General features: G+C 48.3%; 1 protein-coding gene across 3 annotated transcripts in view; it reads left to right on the forward strand.

Annotated features, from left to right (window-relative positions):
• The window catches only part of DAAM1 (dishevelled associated activator of morphogenesis 1), a 97,873-nt gene that overhangs the window by 51,567 nt on the left and 20,339 nt on the right, over window positions 1-25,967 (forward strand). For all 3 annotated transcript variants that reach the window (XM_031049342.2, XM_031049343.2, XM_031049344.2), the window contains exons 4-17: window positions 1,384-1,473; window positions 10,853-10,924; window positions 12,744-12,838; window positions 14,663-14,996; window positions 15,334-15,444; window positions 15,563-15,666; window positions 16,083-16,149; window positions 16,492-16,609; window positions 16,720-16,858; window positions 17,339-17,397; window positions 17,714-17,901; window positions 18,223-18,531; window positions 18,647-18,754; window positions 24,254-24,357. In XM_031049342.2, the coding sequence (XP_030905202.1) occupies window positions 1,384-1,473; window positions 10,853-10,924; window positions 12,744-12,838; window positions 14,663-14,996; window positions 15,334-15,444; window positions 15,563-15,666; window positions 16,083-16,149; window positions 16,492-16,609; window positions 16,720-16,858; window positions 17,339-17,397; window positions 17,714-17,901; window positions 18,223-18,531; window positions 18,647-18,754; window positions 24,254-24,357 (1,898 nt within the window). The remainder of the gene's footprint in view (window positions 1-1,383; window positions 1,474-10,852; window positions 10,925-12,743; window positions 12,839-14,662; window positions 14,997-15,333; window positions 15,445-15,562; window positions 15,667-16,082; window positions 16,150-16,491; window positions 16,610-16,719; window positions 16,859-17,338; window positions 17,398-17,713; window positions 17,902-18,222; window positions 18,532-18,646; window positions 18,755-24,253; window positions 24,358-25,967) is intronic.

Below are 25,967 nucleotides of genomic sequence, written 5' to 3' on the forward strand. Positions count from 1 at the left end.
CTTTCTGAGATATTCAGGACCACTGGATGTTGTGCTGGAGGGCCCTTGGGTTTGGGTTATAAGATAGCTGAAGGCTCCACTGGCTACTGGGTGCAATATGAGCTTTAATTAGATCAGCTGAATTTCTTTGTGGCCTGCAGGCTTGCTGATGCAGGGACCCATCTTTCCCCATAGGCATCTTGCTCAGCCTTTAGCAAATGGGGCTTTTACCTTTAATTGGTAACCCCTGGAGTACCAGGAGCCACCAGCTTTAGTTGGTTAGCATTATTTTTCAGGCAGCAAAACTTTAATGGGTCTTCATGTGTTATCTTTCCTTTTTTTCTTTCTTTTAGCTGCTGTGTAATTTTTAATGGGGATCCTCTTACTTAAATCCACTGGCTGGGTGGGATGAGTTGGCAAGGCTCCCCTGTGACCTTCTGCAACATCTCCAGCACTCCCACTGCTGAACCAACACCCCTCCAGCATGAAGGTTGTCATTGATGGTGGTGATTTTAAGAGACATCCATGGTTGTAAGATCAATGTTGGCTTTAGCAATGAGCCTCCCAGCCCTGACTGAATGTTTTATTTAGTTCACTGATAAAAGCTTTGACCTACATCTAGCACCAGAAAGCGATGAGGTTTTGACAGTACTGGTGGAGAGCACACTGCTCACTGAGCCTCTAAGTTGTAAATGGATGTGTCCTTTAAAATAACATCAGATAAACCAGTAAAGGTTCCAGTCAGTAAACACCTTTATCTCTGCTAGGCAATATATAGTCCAGTTTTCATGGAGAGGGTGTGCCTCTTTATGAACTATAGATATAAGGAAAAGAGTTTTCTATTTTTAGTTCTAGAAAAACAAACCAAAAGCCAAAAAAATTCCCAGTTTTCAATAATATGACGGTGTTAGCAATGGAAATGGGCTGAGCCACTCAGGATGTTCAGTGAGCAGTTATCTGTGGTGGTAAAAAAGAAAGGTCCTGTTTGAATTGTTCTTCACTGTATGTGTGTTAGGTGCAGTCTGTCATCTGGAGCTCTTGGTCCTCTGTGCGAGGTTATCCTGTGGGCAGCTGTAACAGCTTGATGGAAGTCCATTCTAAAGTGCTTGCTGCCTTTAAAACCAGTGAAGGTGATGTCCCAGAGGCAGGGGGCAGGGAGGTTTGCAGTCCCATCCTCACAGCAGCCAGCTGCAGCTGAGGAGTCAGGGGGAGGTCAGCAATGGCAGGATGAGAATTAGCATCATTGCCCTGACAAATCGATAGTCACGGGGTGATGCTGCGGGACCACTGCTGTTCTGTGGCACCACATTGATTTACACTGCTTACTGGGGGGGTTGTGTCTGTGCCATCACTCATTTGTGTACTCATGTTGCATGTTTTGTGGGTTTTTTTTCCCCTCTCCAGGATGAACTTGACCTCACGGACAAGCATAGAGAGGCCATGTTTGCGCTGCCAGCAGAAAAGAAGTGGCAGATCTACTGCAGCAAGAAGAAAGTAAGAGACCCATTTGCTCTGTGGTTGGGGGCTGAGCCCTCTCCCTCCCATTCAGGGTGGGGAGGAGATGTTCTTCTCTGCTGATGTGTGGGGAACTGATTATAGTCTGCCTGAAAGCCTTCCCCTCTGCTGGGTTTCCATTTTGCTGCCATGAAACAGGTTTCGGCATGGTTTTTTGTCCTCTCACCAGCTCTTCCTGGAGGAATGCAAAAATGTAAAGCCCACTGGGGAAGCTGTGCCACCGCAGGTGATTTAACCTAGTGGTGCTTGCTATTAGGGTAAGATGTGTCACCCTTGGGGCAATGAAGGTCTCTAGGCTCATGATACAAAATGAGTTGATGTAAGTTGCTGATCTGTGGGCCCAGCTCCCAGCATGATGTGTCCACTCTGTGATGTTGCCCTGTGGCTATGTTTCTCAAGCTGAAACCTTGCACAGACATCTTCCCAATGCAGAGATATGTTGATGTTTGAGCTTGGTTGCATCATGCTTTAGATAAAGTTCAAGAACTAAGGTTTGTTTGTATTTCTACCTGAAAATCAATGCCTGGGTGGCCGAAGTCTGTGGTGCCTCTGGACAGGTTCACAGTTGTGGCATGCAGTGATGCTGTTGCCAGCTCTCATGGTCCATCCAGGATGGAGCAGACTGCCTCACAACCTTTCTTCCTCAGTTTATTTGGGATAACTGTAAGATGTTCCTGCTCATTGCAGGGGGGAGTGGACTAAATGACCTTTAAAGGTCCTTTTCAATCCAAAGCATTCTGTGATTCAGTTTGCAAATTCACTCCTGTGTGCAGGAGTTGCCTTGGCAGTGCACTCACTGCCATTAATACCTCTTTTCTCCTGCTGTAGCAATGGCACTAGATTTTCCAGCCATGTTTTGGGCCAAGAGCAGGCTTACCTTGCTCATGTAGGATTAAGTTTTAAGCCTCTCATAAATACCCCTGAAATCCCTATATTATTGTTAGACAGAGGCTTGCCATGCCTGAGATTAAAATCAGAGGGGAGGAGAGATGTTAACAAATTACAGGTACTGGTCTGAATCAACAAGAAAATGGGCAGGGGATGCTTGCTCGTCACTGCCTGTCAGATAAGCAGAGCTGTGCTCTGGTGCATCTGGATAAGGGGAGACAACAGAGACTTAAATCAGGCAAAGCCACACAATTATTATTTTGAGTAGAGATTACATGCTATCTAATCTCCTGAGGAAGGGTTTAGATGGGGCTGATGGTGCCTCTTTCCTGTTCCAGAACCTCCTGGCCCTTGTGTTGTTTTAAAAGCTGTGCTGCAAAACTCATGCTCACAGAGGGAGCCACAGAAGCGCCCTGTGGCATCCTCAGAGGTCCCTGAAGCAGGCGCCCATCCAAGGATTGATCCTGGCTCCTCGTTCCTCTCCTTCCCTATTTGTGATGCCATTTCTGTGAGCTGCAAGAGTGTACATGCCACTGCTTGCTTTGAAGGAGATGTACTGGTGGAGACTAATGCTTTCCTCCTGCTTTTGAATTAAAAATGAGCTAGACCGTACCAAAAGAGGCTCCTGCAGTGGAAGAAACCAGGACTCACAGGGGCTGGAGGTCATGTCTCTAGGCATGGCAGGCCCTAGGCAGTCCTGCTTCTGTGTGATGGGGCTACCCCAGCAGCCTGTGGTATCCTACCGTGTACATATGTTTTTATGAGGACAAATCACTTATATGGTATCTTGGCATGAAGGAGAGGGGCTGGGCTTTTCCAGCTGTGAGGAGTGGCTGGGTTTTGGCTGTAAAGTAAAGCTGGAGATGGGACAGTAGTCCTACCTCCCTGCCTTGGCTGCAGTCTCTGTGGTGATTTGAAAGGCCCAGGATGTACACAGACCCTTTGGCCTGCCTGTGTTTAATAGCATGTTGTTGTTTGAGGTGATGGTAACACCCAGTTTCACCTCTGGAGTCCCAAGGGGCTGGCAAAGGTCATCCATCGCAGGCAGCTGCCTGACTTACCAAGCATCCAAAATTGTCCCTTGAGCAGTTTCTTTCCTCTTTCCTCTGCTGCCAGTTTTGGATTCTGTTGGAAAAAGACTGTAAAGAATGAGGTGACTTCAGTCAGAGTCTCAAAGCCCCCAGTTTGTGGTATTCCTAATTTTTAGCATTTTCACTATTTTCCTGCTGGTTGCTGTGCTCCCCCTGCAATGGTTGAGACCAATAGCAATGACCTATGTCTCAAAAGAACAGCATGAGGCTGGACAGAAACACTGCCCAGCTTTCTCCTGGTTCCTCAAAAAACAGCTTTACTGGGCTCCAAAATATCTTATGCTATGGCCATAGCCCATGCAGCCAGGGTACTCTCCTGCATCCATTGAGGGCAAAGGTGTGTGCAGCACAGAAAGCATCTGAATATCTGTCCTTTGAGCACATTCCCCACTGTTGTGTGCATGTTTAATGCTTCTGCTTTGCCTCTGGTGTCGTCCACCATATTCTGCTCTTCAGAGTACATGACAGTTGTGATATGTTTTATATATTCCCATGGTGGGCAAGATGTGGTAAAAGGTGACCAAAATGAGACATTTTGTTGTGGAGGGTTGCCCTGGAAAGAGTGTACAGCTGGCCTTGGCAGTGCTCATTGAGCAGATATAAAGGAAAACTGGCTATTCCCCAGGCATGTTTCCTCCTCTGGAGTATTTCCCCCTGGCCTGCAGCCCCATAATTCTGGTTTCTCTGCCCTGCAAGTAGCTGTTTTTATCCCAGCCCACAGTATCAGCTTGGTAGTGTGAAGGTTTTGTCCTCCCTGACTCTCCATCCATGGAGACACTGGGTCTGACCTTAGCTCTGCACCTGTTTGGAGCGGGAGGTTTCACTAGATGAGCTCTTCATGGTCCTACCCCACCTTCATCAGCCTGTGATGCTTGGGGTGGGGCGGAGAGGTCAAAAGCATCTCATGGTGGGACTGGCAAGCTGGTTGGCAGCAACCCGAATGGGAACTGAAGTCAGTCCAGCAGCCCTGCAGTGTGTGGGTCAGGAGTGAGATTTAAAGATTATTAGAGACCTTCTTTGAAGTCATCAGCCCCATCTACAGCTGTAATAAAGCAGGGAAATGGAAAGGTGGGGATGCATTAATGGTAGGATTAAATCTGTTTTTAGTAATGGTATTTCTGGACCATGACTCTTTTCATACCTCATCCTGAAATATTTCACTCCCTACTGCTCCTGCTCTCCAGGAGAAGATATTGCTCAGAAGCGCAGGGAGGAAGCAGGAGGGTTTCCAGCTTTACTGTTTTTTTTGCTGTGGGTTTGCTTCAGTGGAAGAGGATGATTCAGGATGGCCTTTGTCAGGAAGCCACGCTCCAAAGGGAGTTAATAATTAACACTTTGCACTTAGTCTGTAGCAGGAGGTTTGGTTACTGCCAGCCATACGTAACATCAAGCTATTACAGCAGGTTGATGGGTGATTTTTATGAGCCTCAAAATCTGGGTAGATAGAGGGGTGTTCAGGTAGAGGCTCAGCATAAATAACTGGGTGGAAAGGTTTGGTAGCGAAAACCAGCTCATGCGAATGCAGGGTCTGTCTCTCTCCCCTTCTCTTTTGCTTGGTCCAAGCTCTCTGAGCATCTGTAAAGCTAGGGTAGAGAAAAAATGACCTGCAGGGATGTGAAGTGATGCTGTACTTATTAAGCTTGTGCTGAAAACCTGCTGGCATCACTGACACTGGCTGCATACCTCAGCAGTGTTAAGCTGTCCCCTGCAAGCAAAACTTGCATCTAAAATTTGCCACACATCAGATAGAAAGCCAGGATCCCTTTGCATTAGAAGAACTCAGTGGTTGTGGTGCTTTTGCAGAGAATGAGAAATAATGTGATAAGTAGGGAAACAAATGATGGCTCTCCAATAGTACTATATTTCCCAGCCAGACAGCCTCTTTCTCCTTCAACTGTGACTTTTCACCCACTCCTTCCAGAGACCTTCTCTTTCCACATTGCTCTTCTGCTTGTCCTGCTCAGTCCTGGAACTCATTCATGGGACTTGTGTTGCTATATCCTTCATTTAAAAACCATACCTTTTAATTTTATTTCTTTTTCCTGCAGTAACAGAACTAAGAGCAAAAGCCAACAAAGACGGCATGCAAGGGGAGGAGGAAAAAAAATCCTGGCATTTTGCCATGCTCCTGGGTCACCTGGGATGGATGAGAAGTGTTTCATAGCCCCTGGGAATCCAGATATACCTGCTGTTATTGCAGCAGCAGGTTGAAATATCATCTCAGGTGTCATTTTCTCAGGCTGACCAAGAGAAACTGTCTCTTTGCATGGCTGGGGGTATTTTTCAATAGGAAATATTTATAGTTTTTGTCTTTAAAGGTAATTACCTTTTTAGTTCCAATCACAACACACTTTTGTTTAAGCAAGGTTTTTCTTCCTCTCCAGCCAAAAAATGCATCTGTTAGCAATCTTTTTGGATTTTAAAGCGAAGCCTTTCAAACAATGAACCAGCTGACTATGAAAGGCATCTGGTCATGCTATATATGCTTATTGGGAGCATAATTTTTAAACACTGGGAAAAGTGTAAGAGGGCATGTGTGTGTTTGTAGAGAGGGTACAGGAAGTGTTAGCATACGTAAAACTGGAATGGTCTGGGATGGGACAGTTCGGACCCTGAGATCCCAACTTGGAGAGAATCTGATGAAGTTACAGCCATTTGCAGCATTGCTCCATGGAGAAGCAGCCTTAGTTGCATCATTGAGGTTTTGTTTCAAGGAACCTGGGTGAGCCAAGCAGCTGGATGGACAAGAAAGAACCAAGGACTGCTTTGGGCCAAAACCTCCACTGAGACACAACTGGCAAAGCATTGGCTGGGTTGGTAGAAATGGGTTGGATTTAAACTTCCCATGCAGGCTGCAGACCAGTTGGCTTTAAAGCTCATCTGCACCACTGTCTGCCTCTTTTTCGACCTTGCAAACAGCATCCAGGTGGATCATTGGCAGCAGGCAGGGAGGGGAGGCTTGCCAAAACGTGCTGGGCCACCAGCTGCTGCCAGTTTTCCCTTGCTCTGCCATCATGGAGCAGCAAGGGATGGAGGAACACTCAGAATTCCCTTCTGACTTGGTTTCACCTTAAAGGATCTAACCTGGTGTGTTGGACATCAGGTGGGGGAAAGCTGGCCAGGGCTCAGTTGGAACAGCTCCAGATCCATCACCACCCCAATGGGCCATGAGTGTGGTAAGGAGGTTGCTGGATCAAGTGGAGATGTCACCTGCAGGCTGGGCATCTAAAAGATGTTGCTAGAAGCTTGATTTGGAACTAAAGGAGCCGTAAGTAAACATTAAGGAGCTTCATAGATGTTTTTCTCCTCACTGCCATGGGGACACACTGCGAGCAGGAAGGTGCTCCCCGCAGCTGCGTTTTTGCAGGTCAAAATGGCAGGAGCTCATGGATGTGCACCTTCCAGATGTAAATAATAAAGTGCCCAAATGGAGCCAAGGCTGGCCTGCAAACTGCTTTCAAGCCACCCCTGGCTGAGCCACCACCTCCTCTGTTCTGCTGCCCAGCATCCCAAGAACACTTCCCAGCAGGAAGAGCAAGGACATTCTGTCTGTGGGAGCTGCTGACACCCCAAGGTGTGGAAGCCACACTCCACAGGCTGTGGAAGCATCAGGCTTGCAGCCAAGATGTGGTAGGTTTGGGGAGCATGAAATCTCCCTGGGAAGAGCAAAGAAATGGCTGGAGCTGGCAGATGGGTGACCTTCAAGAAGCTCTGGCTAATAAGGCATCTTGACTGGCTGCTTTTTTCCCTGCGGCACCTGGCACCAGCGGAGGGGATAGAGCTTCTTCATCGGGTTCACACCACAGTGCACACCCCTCACTGCCAAAGCAGCGTGAAACAGATGAGCCTCAGCAGCTTCCGTCAGCCCTGTGCATGGAGCCCCGGGTGAGGGGCCAGCAGAGACGAGGAGAGGGCACTGTGATGCCAGGGCTGCAGTGATGTGATGTGTGGTTTTGCCAGTCCCTGGAAGGAGGAAGTGGGTGTTGAGAGTGGGTGCAAATGAGGAGAGGGACAGGGTAAAGATTGCCCTGACTGCCTAACTTTGGCATTTCCTAATTTTTTGCAGCACAGCAGTCTGTGGTGGTGTGTTGGGGCCACTTCCCCAAGGACAGCAAGAGATGTTCATACAAATGTTACAGATGAGAAGGGATACCCGTCCCTGCATTGTGCAACTACAGCCATCAACCTGCTTCTAAAAATGCAGCTTGTAGTAAGCTGTAGCATGGCACTAGGCTGTCAGCAGGGTTCCAATCAGCCCTCACTTGAGAGCCAACACAACAAAGACCTAAACACAGTGCAGAGAGGAAGGAATTGAGAGATATTGATTACCCCAGTGCTGATTGGAAAGGATGCATTGGAGCACCTGGAGAGCTGACGGTGGTGGTACTCAGCTCTGCATCTGGGCATCCATCCCTTGTTGAAGGCAGGCTGCAGAACACACATCCCCAAAAGCCATACTGGGAAACCATCTTACAAATACACCCTTTCAAACCATTGTGCCCGGAGAGGTTCCTTTCTCCTCCTCCTGTGTGCAAATCCTTGTGAGTTACTTCCCTGCAGGCTCATCCTTTTGTCAGGAGATTTCTTTATCGCCACCAGAATGCACTAAAGGACACGTACCAGTGTGCTGTAGACCATTAGCCACTATAATTACCACTGAGCAATGTCCTGCAGTGATCTGGGAGAAGCCCGTGTCCTGATCTTTGCCTGCTTTATTGTGCAGTCCCCTTTTGCCTGGGAAGCTGCTTTCCAGTGAGCCTGGCTGGCTGCTCATCTGAATTAATGAGGTTGTGCTGCACTTAATTGAGAGTGCTCTGTAAATTGGGGGTTTCAGGGAGGAAATGCAAGAGCCCGAGGGAGCCGAGCAAAGGGAAATATTTATAATGCAGCATGTTAATTATAAATGAGCAGTTTAGCCAATTTTGTTGTTCAGCCTCCCCCTTTGCCCCCTGGAGACCTTTATTTTTTTGCTCCACTGCTTCTTTTCAGCCCTAAACGAGCAGCAGGTCCAGACCCCTTCCTGCTTCACAGGTGTTCACACCATGCTGGAAGGTCCATTCCACAGCATGGATCTCTTTCCCTGCCCAAATCTCCTGACTGGGTGCATTTGGACACCTCTTGATGCTGTGCTGTGATGGGGACTTTGCCACCCTTCCCAGCTGGTGTCACTGCTTGAATCACATTATAAGGAATACTCCTTATAAGAGGATGCTGATGGTAGCCTGGGGTGATGGGGAGGACCTCCAGTGACATCTCCAGGAGGTGACAGGAGCTGGTCCCTTTTTGAACCATATTCAAGGCACACATGGGTGCCCCAACTCTGCCATCCCCCAGGGCACTGTTTGCATGCCAGCCTCTAAAGTAGGGCAGGACAGCTGGGAAGATCAGGATCTTTGCCTGCAGGTTTTGTGCAGAGCCTTGTCATGGCAGAGCATAGGAAGGTGTGGAGGGCAGGTGAATCAAGTATTTCATACAGAACCTCAATTCTTGGCAGGAGAAGGAAGGGAGAGCAATCCACAGTATTAAAGCAGGGGGCAGGGGTTGTCAGGTCCCTTGTTGCTCTCAAACTTCTTTCGTCCCTGTCCCAGAACCAGGCACAGCGAAGGGTCAGGTCTGTGGGGACAGGCTGCACTGGCTGTGGGGAAACTGAGCCCTGTCCAGATTACCTATCACTGACTCAGTGTGTTCTCATCTTCTCAAACTGCAGCTTGGGAAGTTCGGATGCACAAACATTTCCCACGTATGCTCTTGAACCACAGTAAATATTTGGGATTTGCTTCTTGGGATTGTGGAAATTAGCTGGCAGATTGGTAGCTGTCTGCATGCACAGACGTGTGGGCAGAAGAGTAGGGTGTCTAGCTCTCACCATCGCAGGCAATTGCGGTGTAGGATGACCTTTGCAAACATCTCTTAAAGTTAGGGAGGGGGCAAAACTGTCCAGTGAGTCAGGCTGTGAAGTGAAGGTGCTCCATCTACCAAGGGAAGATGTCCAGGATTTGTGTAGTATTGATTGACTCCAGCCTAAACCTGTGTAGCACTTCTGCTGTGACCATTTTCTTCTTTTGATACAAATTTTTAGGAAAATACAGTGGGGGAAAAGGATTGCTTATGAAGTATTCCCTCAAAATCTGCCTACTTGCTCCAAGCAGTCCCTGGGAACATGCAGTGTTGCTTATCTAAGCCAGACTTAGAAGTCACAGAATCACAGAATCCCAAGGGTTGGAAGGGACCTCAAAAGATCATCTGGTCCAACCCCCCTGCAAGAGCAGGGTAACCTAGAGTACATCACACAGGAACTTGCCCAGGCAGGCCTTGAATATCTCCAATGTAGGAGACTCCACAACCTCCCTGGGCAACCTGTTCCAGTGCTCTGTCACTCTCACAGTAAAGTTCTTCCTGATGTTAACGTGGAACCTCCTATGCTCCAGTTTACACCCATTGCCCCTTGTCCTACCACTGGATATCACTGAAAAAAGCCTAGCTCCATCATCCTGACGCCCACCCTTGACATATTTGTAAACACTGATGAGGTCACCCCTCAGTCTCCTGTCCTCCAAGCTAAAGAGCCCCAGCTCCCTCAGCCTCTCCTCATAAGGGAGGTGTTCCACTCCCTTAATCTTCTTTGTGGCTCTGCGCTGGACTCTTTCAAGCAATTCCCTGTCCTTCTTAAACATTGAACTTCTTGAAGTCCTTCAGTCATGTCCTGCAAGAACACAATAGAACCTGAAAACCCCTTGTGGGTCCCACCAAATGCAGGGCATTGTAGACCAGGATAACCAAATGAGATTGCATCATTCAGTTCCATAGATCATGGGCCCAGGGCTGACATCCTTTAACAAGAGACATTTCCAGGTACCTGTTTTTCCTAACAACTAAAGAAGCCCCCAGAAGAGTTGTCTGTTGTGCCTGGAGTCACTGTTAAGATTTTGGTAAGCCATGGTCCTGCTCCAAGAGCCTAGTTCGAGTCGCATGCGCTCTTCATTAATTGTAAGAGACTCTTTTTTTGATCACAAAGCACATTCATCAAGGCTGTGCAGCCAGAACTTCAAGGATACTGTAGAGTTGGTATGAGAGAAATGTGGAAGTAAAATTTCGGTGTGATTTCTCCAAAACTGATAACTGCAAGACTGATGCAGTATTACTAGGGCAGAGTTTGGTCACAGGCAGATGGTGTAATGCAGATTGTATATAAAGTATGCTAGTTCAATAAATCAGGCAATGTTCCCAGTTGTGAGCTCAGAATGTAGAAAGGCGTGCTTATATAAAGTAATGCAAGAATTCAAGGGCTCTGCAGATGTGGTTGGTCATGAAGGGCAGGGGACGTTAATGCCATTTCTACTGATCTGCTATCTTTGTTTCACTTTTCCCCCCTCCTCCAGGACCAGGAAGAAAATAAAGGAGCCACTAGCTGGCCGGAATTTTATATAGATCAGCTGAATTCAATGGCTGCTGTAAGTAATTCCCCAATGTTTCGGTGCGTGTGAACCTCATATGGAGCAGCAGCTTAGCGGTGGCATCTGTGGCATGGCCAGCATTGTGCCCAAGAGGGTGACAAGTATTGTTTGTAGCAGCAATATCATCTGTTAGACCAACAGATGCAGCTGCAAAATAGAGGTATTCTCTACAGCACACAGGGCATTTCATGTCACCCCTGGCTAGGAGGCTGTGAGATGGATGACAGACAGTGGTTTTCAGTTTCAAGCCACCAGGCTGTAAAGACCCCCTTTGATTACACAGTGCTACCATCTTGTACCTAAGACACCCTTCTGCTCTGGACAGCAATGGCAAAACACAGTACTGCAGGTTGTCCCATCTCATAAAGGCCAGTGGAGCTGCTGTGGCTCCAAGTATCCCCCTCAACCTGCCAGTGTGGTTAGATGTAATTTTATGAATTGGTTTCTTGTTGACATTGTGCCAGGTGAGACACAAATAGCACTCTCTTCCATAGGAAATAGTTTATTTCCTGCAAGGCTGCACAGTTCAGAGTCCCTCCATCTTCACTTCTGTTTTCAGAGGCTGAAGGAGTTGAGGTTTGTGGCCACTGCACTAGGGTTGGGAGCAGCATGGAAAAGAAAAAAGAAAAGCATAATTTTTCTTTTTCCTTTTTCCCCTCTTTGCCATGGGGCAACAGAGAAGGTAGGGCTAATTGAGGGAGTGGGGACTGAGGGGTGAGCAGTGGGCTGCAAGGCAGGATGGAGCATGCTGCTCCTCATGGGGAAGGTAGGAATACTCAGGGCTGGCAATAGGCTGGCAGCCAGGCAAAGCCCTGAGCCTGAGCAGAGCTTGTGATCAAAGCTAGCCAGATGCCTGGAGGGTGGCTTTGATCTCCCTGACACACTGCTAAAGAGGGGCCGGGTTAAATGCAGAGGTCAGTACCACTCTGTATATCTGCTGGGACCATTTCTCTCTCCTTTGGCTTAGCCTCAGCCTGTGCTGGCAGGGCTTAGCTTGCCACCTTTGAGGTGTGCACTGTTGTATGGTGCAGGAACCATCTAAGGTGCTGCTTTATCTGCAGCCTTGGTTGCGTGAGTTGGTGTGAGTACGCTATACCCCCATGCATGTCCAGGGCTGCTGGTAGCCATGTTACCCAAATGCAGCTGCAGGAGTCAGGATCCCATCCCGAACACTGGCTGGTTAGTGAAATCCTGTGCGGGAGATACACGCAGCCACTGTCCCCAGCCCAGGTGGACACTGGTGGGTTACACTGGGAGAACTGGGAATGACAGGACCAGCTGGCTGACACTGAGCATGCATGCAGCATCCTGTCCCCTCCATGCTGCAGGGCATCTGCTGATCCTGCCATCTCCTCTGCAGGGAAACATGGGTACCTATTGGCATGCAATGACTACCAGGGGAAGCTAAAAGGTCCCTCCTTCTCCCCTGCCCCAGTTCAGCACCTTTCCTCTGGGAACCCCAAGTAGTATTGGCTTAGCCCCTCCTGCATCCTCATAGCCTCCTCCATCCTCTCAAAATAAGTGTGCTAGTGAGTTGTGTGGATGCTCGCAGGCAGCATCTGCAGGCTAAAGCAACAGATTCATCCTGCTGTCCAGGTTGTCTCCTGGCAGATCACGGAGGGTTTTTCCTCACTGCTCCTTTTCCCTTAGTCCTGTGATTGCCATAAGGATCTGGTCTTTCAGACTTTCAGAATCAGTTTAGAATCCCAGCTCCATTCCTATGACTTGGCATGGTGGGTGGCAAGTGCTCCCGCTCCTCAGGCACATGCTTCACAGGGAAACCTCCTCCCTCACATCTGCCTTTCTCCTTTTGCAGAGAAAATCACTGATCGCCTTGGAAAAAGAAGATGAGGAGGAAAGAAATAAAACTATTGAAAGTTTGAAGACTGCACTGCGGACAAAACCAATGAGGCAATTCCCTTCCATTTCCTGGCTTTATTGCTGCTGTCGTGGCTTTGGATTTGAGTTCTCTGGCAGAGTAGGGGTTAAATAGAAATATAAATGGGGGCTGCAGAGGATGAGGAAGACAAAGATCCTGAAATGTCATATGCTTTTTTCCATTCAATTCTTGTCATTTTGTTCGTTTTCCTCTGTTCTTTTAATGGCCAAGAGCCACCAGGACCTTCACATCTGCTCAGGCAAATTTTCTTTTTTTTTTTTTCCATTGGAACAGAACGTAAAAAGCCTTCCAAATTGAATTTAAAACAAAATAAAAATGTTGGTCAACCAGGCCCATTGTTTCAGCTTCAGCTTCTCTTGTACTTTTTAAAGCAATAAGATCACATGAATCTGATTCAGGCTTTTATGAACTGCAAAAAAAAATGTTGCTAGGAGGTTTTGATGGGGAGGATAAAAAAAGTGTGGGACTCCTTCTTCAATGTCTGTAGTTTTTCCTAAATTCAGCTTCTCTGGAGCCTGCATGCACACGTCTGCTAAAGTTTTAAGATGCCTCAGGTCAACATTTCTGATGGTAGTATGTTTCATTAGGAAATTCCTGACCTGTTCTGGTTATGGTAGAAGCAAATTTGCTATTGCTTACAAATATGTTCCCCTCTTCCATTTCTTTTTTTGCAATGATTCTTGTGTTGGTACTTGGTAAGAAACCCCCAGGGCAAGGATGAGCACCCAGTTTCTGTGAAACCTGGACCTCTTAGGTGCTGACTCCCTGAAGCACCCTGGGAGTGGGGCTTGTACCCAGTCATGAAACTTTGCAAAGTCCTTAAGAGTCCTTTGTGAGTCTGTCTCACTGGAAGTCAGAGGGATGCAGCAGCCTCTCTAGAAAATTTTACCTGTTAGACCTGCTTTTGCTCCCAAGGAAGTGAACATCAAATTTCCCATTGACTTTGGCTGAAAGAAGAGCAGGCTTTGAAGCAGAGAAATCAGTTTCCCCTGAGCCTGCAATTACCCCTTTTATTGCTGCACATCAGCATGGTTTGTTTCGAATTAAAATCATCCCAGTGCTGGGATGTTCTTGGCTCATTTCCTTTCTGAACCCATGTCTTTTGCTAAACCGGAATACACCCAGCCTGGATGGCATCAGTCAGGGAGGTTCTAAAATGCCTGAGTGGCATGCAGTGTTGTGTCTGCCTGCTCTGGTGAATCTGCCTAGGGCACTGCCGGGAGTTTGCTGTCTGCTTTCTATTTAGTTGTGTTAAAAGGCATCATAAAAATCAGAAATCCCTTCAAATTGGTGAGATGTGCCTAAGGGAGAAGGATATAGATGGTGAGGCAGGAGAGGTAGCAGTAGGCAGAAAGTTTTAACAGACATCATAGTCATGGGCTCAGCTGACATTGGAGTATATGTGGCTGATGAAGAGGCGATTCCAGAGCTTGGGAGTTTCTTACAGTCCTCTGCAAAGCTGGTCCTAAGAGAGTAGAATTTATGGCTCAGATTGGAGACTAGGTTTTGCAGCAGCTTGGCTGCAAACTCCTCACCTCCATCCTGGGACTTATACTGAGGGCTGAGTTAGCTGATGTTCTTCCAAATATCCTAGCTCTGAACAACTTTGTGCAGAGATATGTAGTTGCTTATGCTGCTGGGCACCAGTTAACTTGATTTTTGCAACCCCATCCCTACCTCTGCGCCACAGGAGTCCTGCAGGCTTTCTGCTGTCCAAAGTCCAGGAAAAATTATATAAGAAGGTTTACAACAGCCTTGTTTGAGGGTAAAGGGTTCTTTTAGCATTTGGTTTTAAAGCTAACAGCTAAAACCCATCTTTCCCCTCTTTCTGACAGGTTTGTAACCCGGTTCATCGATCTGGATGGCTTATCGTGTATCCTGAACTTTCTCAAAAGCATGGACTATGAGACGGCAGAGTCTCGAATACATACCTCTCTCATTGGATGTATAAAAGCACTAATGAACAACTCCCTGGGCCGGGCTCATGTCCTGGCTCATTCAGAGAGTATTAATGTAATTGCTCAGAGTCTGAGCACAGAGAATATTAAGACAAAGGTGGCAGTGCTGGAAATCATGGGCGCTGTGTGCCTGGTTCCCGGGGGCCACAAAAAGGTACTGGAGGCGATGCTGCACTACCAGAAATACGCCAGCGAACGGACTCGTTTTCAGGTAGGTGGGCCTTGCTCTCTCCTTGGTTCCTGAAATTTGGCATTCTTGTTCCTTCTTCTTCCTGGATATCTGAATGCTGCTTGCATATAATTTTTTGTGTCCATTTGCAACTTACATACTCTGGGAATTACCCCAGATGCAGCACATCTGGATGGGCCCATGTTAGCTGAAATGGGTGCCAGGGTGAGCTGTGCTACAGCAGGCAGCAGCTGGTGATCCATCAGCAGCAGGTTGCTACAGGGGCTGAAGGAGCACCATGCAGAGTTGTTCTTCCCTGGCCATTTGTGCAGCACTGGGGCTGTCACTGGGTGTTTAACTGGCATTGTGTATTTGACAGACACTGATCAATGACTTGGACAAGAGCACAGGGCGGTATCGAGATGAAGTGAGCCTCAAGACAGCCATCATGTCCTTCATCAATGCAGTCCTGAGCCAGGGGGCAGGCGTGGTGAGCACCAGGGCTCTTGGAGAGGGAGGTGGTTTGGTGGTTTTGGGGCAGCTTTGTTTCAGTAAGCTTTCTGAGAATATGCACCTTGCTATGTTGATCCCACAACTGTCCCTTGCAGGAAAGCCTTGATTTCAGACTCCATCTGAGATATGAATTTCTCATGCTTGGGATCCAACCAGTCATTGATAAACTAAGAGAGCATGAAAATTCAACCCTTGACCGGTGAGTAGTGACTCCTGGCACAGTGGTTATTTTTGCCCTTGTGCCATTGCTTTCTGGTTTCTGTACATGGCGTTTGGGGAAAGCATGTGGGTCTAGACTTAGCCCTCTTGAGGAAATCCTTTGCTGTCACCAGAGAAGAAGCAGAAAACTCTACTGTGGGTTTGCTGCATTCTAACATAGGTTTGAGCTCGGAAGGATATGCCACTGGGGGCCTGGGAGATGCTGCCAGCCCTCCTCCTCCTCTTCTCATCCCAAAAGGCTCCTTGGACAGCTGTAATGACTGGGAGCTTGAGACTGAAGATCTACTTTATTTTTCAAGTCTTTGGGCTGCTGCCAGACTGGCTGCCTGCAATTTATTAATTGTCACATTTGAATCTGCTTTTAACAGTCTTTTTCTTCTTCCTTTCTTTCTTCAGGCACTTAGATTTTTTTGAAATGCTTAGAAATGAAGATGAGCTGGAATTTGCCAAAAGATTTGAGCTGGTGAGTATGAACGGTACTGATGTTGCTGATGCAGACACCAGCACTCTATGTCCGGTCCTTTTAAAAGCACCTATGTGGTCTGCAACAAAGTGTGCTCTTTTGGATAAAATCTGGAGGCTGGAAATCTATCTTCTGTTGCCTTGCTCAGTTGCAACCTCCATCCTAGAGCCTCCTTCATCCCTCTTCTTCCGTGGCTGCTCCTGTGCTGTTTGCCCCTTGTAGAGCAGTGTTGCTTGTCTGTGCATCAGGCATGGGATGGATATGGCTTGTGGGATTTGGACCTAAAACAGGCTGTGCCATTGCCTGTCCAACAGCCTGACCTTGCTTCACTCATGTCTGCAGGTCCACATTGACACCAAAAGTGCGACTCAGATGTTCGAGCTGACGAGGAAAAGGCTGACACACACTGAGGCGTACCCGCACTTTATGTCTATCCTGCACCACTGTCTCCAAATGCCTTGTGAGTACTGGGGAAGGCAAGGAAACCTGCAGCTGATGAGGGCCTGGCAGCCCATATCTCCTACCCAGGGGTGGCAGTGACCTTACTGCTCTCCCCTTCTTCCCCTCCAGATAAAAGAAGTGGCAACACTGTCCAGTACTGGCTGCTGCTCGACAGGATCGTGCAGCAGATCGTCATCCAGAGTGACAAAGGGCAGGACCCTGACGCCACTCCCCTGGAAAACTTCAATATCAAAAACGTTGTCCGAATGTAAGTGCTCACCTGCCTTTCTAAGCGCTGGCTGCTGAACAGCACCAACACAGGCTGCTGTGGCTTTGCCACCTCCCCCTCCAGCAGCAAGAAGGCCAGGGCTCAGGGTTATCCCTGCTGAGTTGGCATCACTTTGACTTCTTAAGCATGATGTGCAGGTGAATTAAGCTCAGCCTGTGTCCTCAGTGAGCTATTTCCCGTGGCTGCAGCTGTCACTGTTCCTTATTCATCACTTGCTGTCACTCCGTGATGTTTCTGCTCCTTGGTCTGACAAGCCAGCATCCTTGGAGACAGCACTGCATCCCAGACTGCAAAACTCTGCCGGGGGGGTGGGAGGATGGCGCAGAACAGAGTTGTTGTGTCAGTTTAAGAGCCTTAAATCTCACTGCACAGGCTTCCTCAATCACGTTTCTTGCTCATGGTGGTTGCTTGTTTACTACAGTAGAATTGTCTCATGTACTATATACCTTTCCTTTTTAGGTTAGTCAATGAAAATGAAGTGAAACAGTGGAAAGAGCAAGCAGAAAAAATGCGAAAAGGTGAGTATGGAGAGGTATACAGCGTTAGCTTTAACCATAGCGTGCACAGTAGGCTGAACAGATAATGTATACATGTATTTAGCTGGATGCACTCTGAAGACTTTATTGAGCGAGTGAGGTAATATCACACTATGTGGCTTACAAGGGAAATGGCAAAGCAGATCATTTTTTCATAGGGAGGCACTAACTGGAGTATTAAGGCACAGCACACACTCCTTTTCCTTAACTGCACAGCTTCTCTGCTGTCCCACGCATGCTGCTTTTTGCCAAAAGGGAATGTTTGTCACCCAAAAGTGGTCTCATGGGCCTGTTTCAGAGCACACTGAGCTTCAGCAGAAGCTGGAAAAGAAGGAGCGGGAGTGTGATGCCAAGGCCCAGGAGAAGGAAGAAATGATGCAGACACTGAACAAGATGAAGGAGAAGCTGGAGAAGGAGTCCAGCGAGCACAAGCAGGTCAAGCAGCAAGTGGCAGATCTCATGGTGCAACTTCACGAGATGAGCAGGGTGAGGCCCCAAACCTCCTCCCCATTGTGGACCAGTCCCAGCCTCCCTGCAAACACCATGGGGTGATTCCTGCAGGCTGAGCAGCATAGGGGGCTGAGAGCAGTGCTTGATGGGAGGGCCGCTAAGATGTCCATCTGTGTTCATGGGGTGATTTTGCCTCTCAGCTGCACTGGACCTCAGTCAGGCATGCTAAAGCTTTTGAGTGCTCCCTATGCTGGTTAAATTTTTTGGCAAAAACAATTAAAAATTAGCATGGGGGCATTTCTTGGGTGGTGTCCTCTGGCTCCACATTACCAGTCCCCTCTTCTCTTTCTCTCCCAGAGGGCAATCTGTGCTGCCAGCCCTGGAGGACCTCCATTGCCACCAGGAGCTCCTGGTGGCCCTTTACCTTGTCCAGCTCCTGGATCCCTTCTTCCCCCTCCTCCACCACCTCCGCCCCCAGGGGGATGTCCCCCACCACCTCCACCCCCACCACCCCCTCCAGGTGGTCCTCCACCCCCTCCTGGTCCCCCCCCTCTGGATGGGGTGATGCCTCCCCCTGGAGCACCTCTGGGCTTTGCCCTCAAGAAGAAGAGCATCCCACAGCCGACGAATGCCCTCAAGTCCTTCAACTGGTCCAAGCTGCCAGAGGTAAGCTGGGCAATAATTCGGGTACTGAAACCAGAGGTGCCAGATGGCCACCCTGTTGATGTAAGGTCAGGTGGGCAGGGGACCCCCAACCTGCAGTGTTCCTGCTGTCTTGCAGAACAAGCTGGCAGGCACTGTGTGGGCCGATATAGATGATGCAAGAGTGTTCAAAATCCTGGACCTTGAAGACCTGGAAAGGACGTTCTCTGCCTACCAAAGACAGCAGGTAATGGCTGGCACAGGGTGCACGTGGGGATATGGGCAAGGTGTCACTGTTGCGAGATCATGCAATTTTACTTGTGGTCTCAAAGTGCATCTCCCATCATTACTTCATACCAACACTTTGCCAGATCGACTCAATCTGCTTCATCCTGTCATCCACATGCCAGTGCCTTTGCATTAAAGTGGCAGTTCATGGCTCAATGTGTCTGAGTTTTGCCCCTGACCATGTACCTGACCACGCATGAAATGAAGATGGATCAGCAAAAAAAACAAACAAAAGAGACAGGGAATATATGAAAATAGCCCCCAGATGTGGCCACAGTTGGGTAATATTTTTGGATTGCTCTTCACAGCAACTGCTTCTTGCCTGTATTGGGTGGAAAATTTCTATCCCTCTCTGGCCAAGAAGGACTAAGTTTTGCCCACATCTACCATGGGTGGATCTCCTCTTTTATTTTTGTAGTGAGCCCAGAGCAAAATGTGAGCTTTGAACAAAAAAGCAAATCCCAAACCAAAATAATGACACTACAGGCAAAAGTCTCTGCTTTTTAATCTCCTGCTCAAGCAATATGGCCTCAGTTTGGAAGGCGTCAAAGCGCATGAAGAAAATGAGACACTTACTTTACCCCAGGCAGGACCACAATGCGCAAAAACAAAGAGTTTTTCAAGAAGGCAGGAGAAAAAGCAAGGAGTAAGGCTGAAAAAACATGTTCACCTGCTGAATTTCTGGCTGCATTGCTGGGAGGAGAGAACAGCTTGTCCTGCTCTTGCCAGGCTCAGACAGAGGGACAGTGCTGGCAAGCAACGGACCCGATATATAAGCTCCTTAGGCAACGTGAGAGTTTAATCTCTTCCACAGGCTAATTGAGGGAAAGATCAGGATGGATTACAGCAGGGCAACTATCAGGAGTGACCCACCAGAAGTACATGCTGCCCTGGTGTGTTTTGGGAATAGGTGACGACGGTGCAGGATCTTTCCTCCAGCATTTTTGGAGCTTGACTCATACCTACTGAAGGGTATGTGTGAAGACAAGAAATAGAAATGGAAGGGGAGGAAGAATAGAAATGTGGTGTGTCAGCAGGATGGTTTGCCCTCTGGCTTGCCTGCTGAGTTCTGAATCACCTGGTGTGCTGTGGATTATTGCCAAGCAGGAATTTAAAAATAATATGGCTTGGCCGAGGTCCTGCTGGGTGGAATGGCTGGTGAGGTTTGGGCCAGCAAGAAGGGGAAGATGCTGGGGGAGATGCTGTGAGGAAAGCTGTGATGCAGGTTTTTGGCTCAGATGGGGTGAGAACAGAAGAAGAGTTGAACAAGGGAGTCAGGGACTGGTGTGGGACTGGCAGAAGATGCTGGGAGAGCATCTGGAAAGGAAATTGGGAAAGAGGAAGTAAAATCCCACCTATGAGATGCTGCTGGGGCCGAAGCCACCCTTTGGAATATGATGCACAAGTTCCTTTTGGCTCACCCAGGCTTCACAGGTAGCACAGTTTTGTGTGAATCAAGTGATGGGATGCTTTCCCCTGGACCTGAGGGCATGGGATTGCTCCCCTGTGGGTCCCCAGGGTGCCTTCACTTGCAGTCCCAGCATGGGTAGAGGGTGCCTGGCTGTGTGCCCTGGTGTTGCCAGCAGCATGGCTCTGCGTTCAGTTGCCACGCACACACCAGCATGCCGGGTTAGATATGCTCCTTAAGATAACACATGCACACCATGGGGCACTTCACACTCAGTGGGGGGCTGGAGGAGCTCCATGTGAATAGCCTGTCCTTTCAGGGAAGGACAGTGAGCTAATGCCTTATTAACTTGCAGCGGTTTGGAGCTCTAGTGAAAGCTGGTGTCTGTCCAGAATAAGCAGGGGAGGAGCAGGAATTTCTCCTCCCTGCTCCCTGTCTTGAGTACATGGCCAAAAATCACTTGCTCAGTGATTGCACCTCTCACTTGCCTTGAGACACAACGTCCACAGGACCTAGGGCATTGGGTGCTGTCTGTCCATGCACTGAGCAAACCAGGGCGCTGAAGCTGCATGGCTGAGTGCTACATCACTGTGGCCAATACCCCAGTAGGGTTTGAGGGCAGCAAGTAGAAGTATGTGTGGTGCAGAGAGCTCTCTGAGCACCCCACCAGTGGCTCTCATGGAGCTGCTGTTGATGGGATTTGGCAGGTTTGATTGCCATAGTGCCTGGGAATCCCTAAGTAGTGCACAGACATGAGACTTAATGATGCACTTTATTTTAAGCATCTCTTTAAATGCTTTTCCCATGCCACAGGCTGGGGTGTAAACACAGGCTACGAAGTGAGCTCTGGAGCTCTCAGGAAAGGCACTTTCCACATAGGGAGAACAGGAGCCCTCAGGGCTTCTTGAGGCTCAGTCTGGAAGCATCCCTGTCCCATGCTGGACAAAGCACTGGTACTTGCCCTGAGCTGTCAGGAGAGCCTGTATCCTCTCTATCGTGCCTGGTGAGGGTCTGCAAATGTGGTAGTCCCAAGAGAAGGGCTCAGCCCCACAGCTGTACATAATACCAACATTTACCAATCTTGCTAGATATAACAAAAAAAAACAACAGGAAGTCTGAGTTTCAGGCTGTGGTATGAAGACCCAGCAGGATGGGGGCTAGCTGCTTAAGGATGTGCATGTGACGATGGAGAAAAGCAAGTCTAGGGCTGTCAGTGTTTACATGTGCTACACAGGAGTCTGCACCTCTGTCAGAGATGTTTTGAAAGCCTGAAAAGTGGAAGAGGCTGGGAACAATGCTGATAAGTGGCAGTGACACAGCCAGGGCAGTCCTGGCAGGTCCTGCACCAGTGAATGATGTAAAAGGGCCAGGGCCAAGTGGAAAATATATGTGTTGATGAAGCAGGGGCTTAGCAGTGAGCTGGGAAAGAATTCATCTCCCAAAAAAGGATGAAAGGAGAAAAGCCTCAAGCTCCTCTGTGCAAGCGAGATTGACCTGCACAGGGGCCAGGGACAACAGGGGTGGGGAACGCTTGTAGAAAATGTGGCAGCAGATTTAAAGCTTACTCCACTCCTTACAACACCATCCTGCAGGAGAGGCTGAGTTAGTTTGTGCAAGGGAAAGATGCGAAGATGAGGCTGGTTTGAGGGCTGGAGAGAAGCACTCTTGTAAACCAAGTGTGTTTGGACCTACCTACCACCTCTGGTCATTGCCTGCCTTCTGTTAAAAACAAATAAATAAATAGAAGGAACCATTTTTGCACCTTTGAAACCTCCCTCCCCATCACAGCAGTGCTGGGTGGTCTCTTGGGCCAACCACACACATAAAAAAAGATGCAGCCCAGGGAATGAGGAAGGAAAACTGTCGTGTGTGCATGCACGTGTGTGTGCTTCCAGCTTTGCTGCACATGCTTCCAGTCTAGGGGGGGAGTCCAGCAGGAGAACCAGGTCTTTGGAAAAGTGCGGTGTCAGTGGGGCATCGGGGTGGCATTTGGCCAGGCTGCCAAGTCCTTGAGAAGGGTGGTTGTTCTTGTCAGAGGAGAAGTCAAGGGGAGACTTGTTGCCACGGCAAATGGTAAAGTTTTGTTGTGGCCACATTTGCTCTGGGATGAACCTCTCGTAATTTCCACTTGAAAGCCCTGTTTTTCCTGGCAGTCACGTTGGCATTTCAGTTCTCCAGATTTGCAAAATCCAGCAATTTTCTCCCCCAGAACGGCAGGCTGAGCAGTGCTGTGCCTTTGGGCCGGCACTCGCTGACTCTTGCACAGCGTGGTTGCAGGGCTTTGCCAGCATCTTCCCACCTCATCCCGTGTCCCCTCCTCAACTCCTTGCACACCAGCACCTTGGCCTGATCCATTCAGGGAGCCGCCTCTCCCTCTCCCATCAGCCCTCCCCTTCTGTGCATCTTTTAATCCCCACCACATTTTTATGTGCATCTCTACTGTCTTGGTGCTGGTAGACCCTGAGTGCCTCTCTATGCTGCCAAGCCCCCCTATGTTGCACCCTCCCCTTGTCTGTGATTCAGTTCCTTTTGGTTTTGCTGAGATCACTGAACTGCATGTGTTTTTACTGCCTTTTTCCATGCTTCTGCTATGGCTGTAGGACTTCTTTGTGAATGGTAACTCCAGACAGGTAAGGAAGCATCCTCAGGAGCTTGGCACCCGTGAGTGGTGAGGGCAGGGAGAGCATGGGGCTGAGCATGTGGGGAATGTGTGCTGCTGTGGGGGGTTAACATGCTGCAAAGTGGGGATTATATCAGAGAGGTACAAAGATGACCAGGAGTGTCATGAGCAGCTTGAAAGTTGATGCTGGGAAGGCTGGTAAGTAAGAGACTTCCCTCTCTGCTGTCTGGACTGATATCAAAGGCAATGTCTGAGTTCAGGGCTTGACTTTTCAGATGCAACTTAACACAGAGAAGCTCCTACCCTTGGGCATTTTTACTATTTAAAAGATGGAAATAAGTCATACCTATGGTTGAAGCTCTGTTTCATCACAGAGCAGGCAAGGCACACAAGAGGGGCATCTCGTGGTAGGTGACTTGGGGCTCACCTGTGACTGCCTTTTCTGTGTGCTACTTGTCCCAGCAGCTTCCTGCTTCTCCTAGAGGGGTTGCTGGTTTTTGTTTTGTTTTGTTTTTCGTTCAAACAAGAAAAAATAGTAAAAAAGGGAAACTTCTGTACTTACTGTCAACCTGTGCAGTGGCTGCATGCCAAGTCTGCTATGCTTAGAGACATATAGTGTGGATCTGTAGCATGTGGGACCTCGCAGCTCCCAGTTATGTTCCATCCGGAAGGATTAAATAGCTATCTTTTAATTGATTAACCTTGTTGAAACATGTGATATGGTAGATTAAAACTGGGGGCAGTATGAACCCTTCAGGCAACCCTGCAAAACTGGTGTTGTGTAGATCTGTCCATTCACCCACAAACAGCAGCTGATGTATTGTTACTGGTTTGAAGAAAACACATTTAAGCTGCTTAGGAGATGTAGATGCTTATGCCACACCAATTCCTGCTTTCAAATCCCTTATTTTGGGAGAATTTCACTCAAAGAGCAGCAAATGCTGCAGGTTCCATTTGCAAGTCTGGTAGCTTGCAATGGTTAGCTTGCTTGAGAGGACTGATGCGTGAAGGGCAATTGCAGATGTTTGGAGCAGGGGTGGAGAATGAGAGTGATTCTGAGTGTATGCAGCAGCCTGTAATGAAATATTTCATGCAAGGGTTTAATGAAGTATCACAAATATGTATGCTAAGAAAGTCTGGCTTTATTTATTCAGCAGCGCCTGTGTGTTTGCAGATATTTAAATCTTCCATGTCTGAGAAAATATTTACATTTCTAACCAGTGGCTTCAAAGCCCTCTGGTTTATGAAATGACTTACTGTGTTTCAGTTACAGGCGATGGGTTTTACCCGTAACCCATGGTGACACTCCTGATTAATGGGGGCCGGTTGTGTATCATGCTGCTATGTGCTGAGAGTACTAAACGTCTTTGCTTCTCCATGGCTTTTCTCCAGGCGTTTCTTTCTTTTTTTTTTCCCATATTTTGTTGTAGAAGGAAGATGCTATCGATGACACTTTGAGCTCCCGGCATAAAGTCAAGGAACTTTCAGTCATAGATGGTCGGAGAGCTCAGAATTGCAATATCCTCCTCTCCAGGTACGCTTAATGCCTTCTCACCCTTCGGGAAGTGGAGGAGTGCTTAATACCCTGCCCTGGCTGGGGGGTGCTGCTTATTCCTGAGAAGGGGTTTAATGACAGGAGCCAGCACAGGAGGAGAACCATTGACACCTGAACCCAGCTATAGCTTTACACCATGTGTGGTGTGAGGTGGCATGGTAGGGAAATGCAATTAACTGGGTATGTGGCAATTCGCTCTCCCTAGAAAGGCCTAGGGGGGCTGGGGTACCTGGTGAGCCTTTGCAAGGGCTGGGAGGAGGGTTGATTTCACCTCTTGTCTTCCTCAGCCTGGGTTTTGTTTGCTCTTTGATGACTGTTGAAGAGGGTCTCTGTTAGCTTGACAAAAGCACTGGGTATCAGGAGGGTGCAGGGAGCAGCAGCATAACTCACCCAGGGCCTGGCTGCCAACACAGGTGTCCTGTACCACTTCTGGATTTCTGGATGCCCCCCTTTTACAGCTGCCCAGCCCTGCTGGGATACAGCCTCCCACGTGTCCCTCACCAGGTGGGCTCAACAATGCTACCAGCAATTTAATCCAGTTCTCATATTGCTGCCAAGGGGATAAAAGGAACCTTTTTTGACAAGATAACTACTCCAATAAGACTGACTCCTGAGAAAGGAGACGCTAGACTACAGTGGTCTGAAAGGATGAACCATCAGCACAGCTCTTGAAAACAAAACAACAAAACCCAAACAGTAGCAGAAAATTCCACTTGTTCCTGACTCACTCAGAAAGAAGACAAAAAAAAAATTATCCCAACAGCAGTAAAATATAGCTCCATTCAGAAATATTTACTTTGCTTCCTGGAAGCTTTTGAGCCACCCAGGACCAGTCAGGGTGGAACACCATCACTGGCAGGTTGGGCTTGCAGCCACAGCTCTGAAATACTGTGTTTTCCCAGACCATGGGTTGGCAAGAGCTGGTGCCTTGCCTGGGCAGCCTGGCTGGTTTTCCTCACTAGAAAACATGTAGAGGCTGATGTCTGAAAATAAAAACCCTCTGGATAGGTAACTCACAGTCCCTGGTGCTTCTTCAAGCTTGCCAGAGGTGATGTGCATGCCCTGGGCAGCAGGAGCCATGTGCCACAGTGTTTGGTGGTAAAATTGCTGTGTTTGTGGCTCTTTCTGCTCTGGGTTGCTTATGGGGATTTTCATAGTTCCTAGCAGTCTGAATAAAAAGCATGATGGTGAAAGCAGGGTTTGAAGCAGCAGGCAAATGAGTATGTCTGAGACAGCCAGCTATTAGCAAGTAAAGCCATGGGATTCAGGGCACTGGCTGGGCTGCTCCCTACCATACTTAGGCTGAGCATAGTCTGACTGGGTTTAGGTGTAATTCAGCCAGAGATTTATAGAAAGTTAAGCACACAAATAGCCCCTTTGGTGGGAAGCAGAGCTACATCAACACCTGACTTCAAAGTCATGTTGTGTGTATTACTGGGTAAAGGTCTTCATTTCGTCTCACCAGCAAGCCTTTCTCTTCCAAGAAAGCAATGGCTGGAAATGAGTCAGTCCTACAAAAAGGGCATGGTGGAGGCTACTGCCTGTCTGCCCTCCCCTTTGTGTCATTTCAGAGGGGAGAGGCAGCATCA

Source organism: Melopsittacus undulatus, chromosome 4, assembly GCF_012275295.1.
Source record: "Melopsittacus undulatus isolate bMelUnd1 chromosome 4, bMelUnd1.mat.Z, whole genome shotgun sequence".
In the NCBI taxonomy this organism is placed as follows: domain Eukaryota; kingdom Metazoa; phylum Chordata; class Aves; order Psittaciformes; family Psittaculidae; genus Melopsittacus; species Melopsittacus undulatus.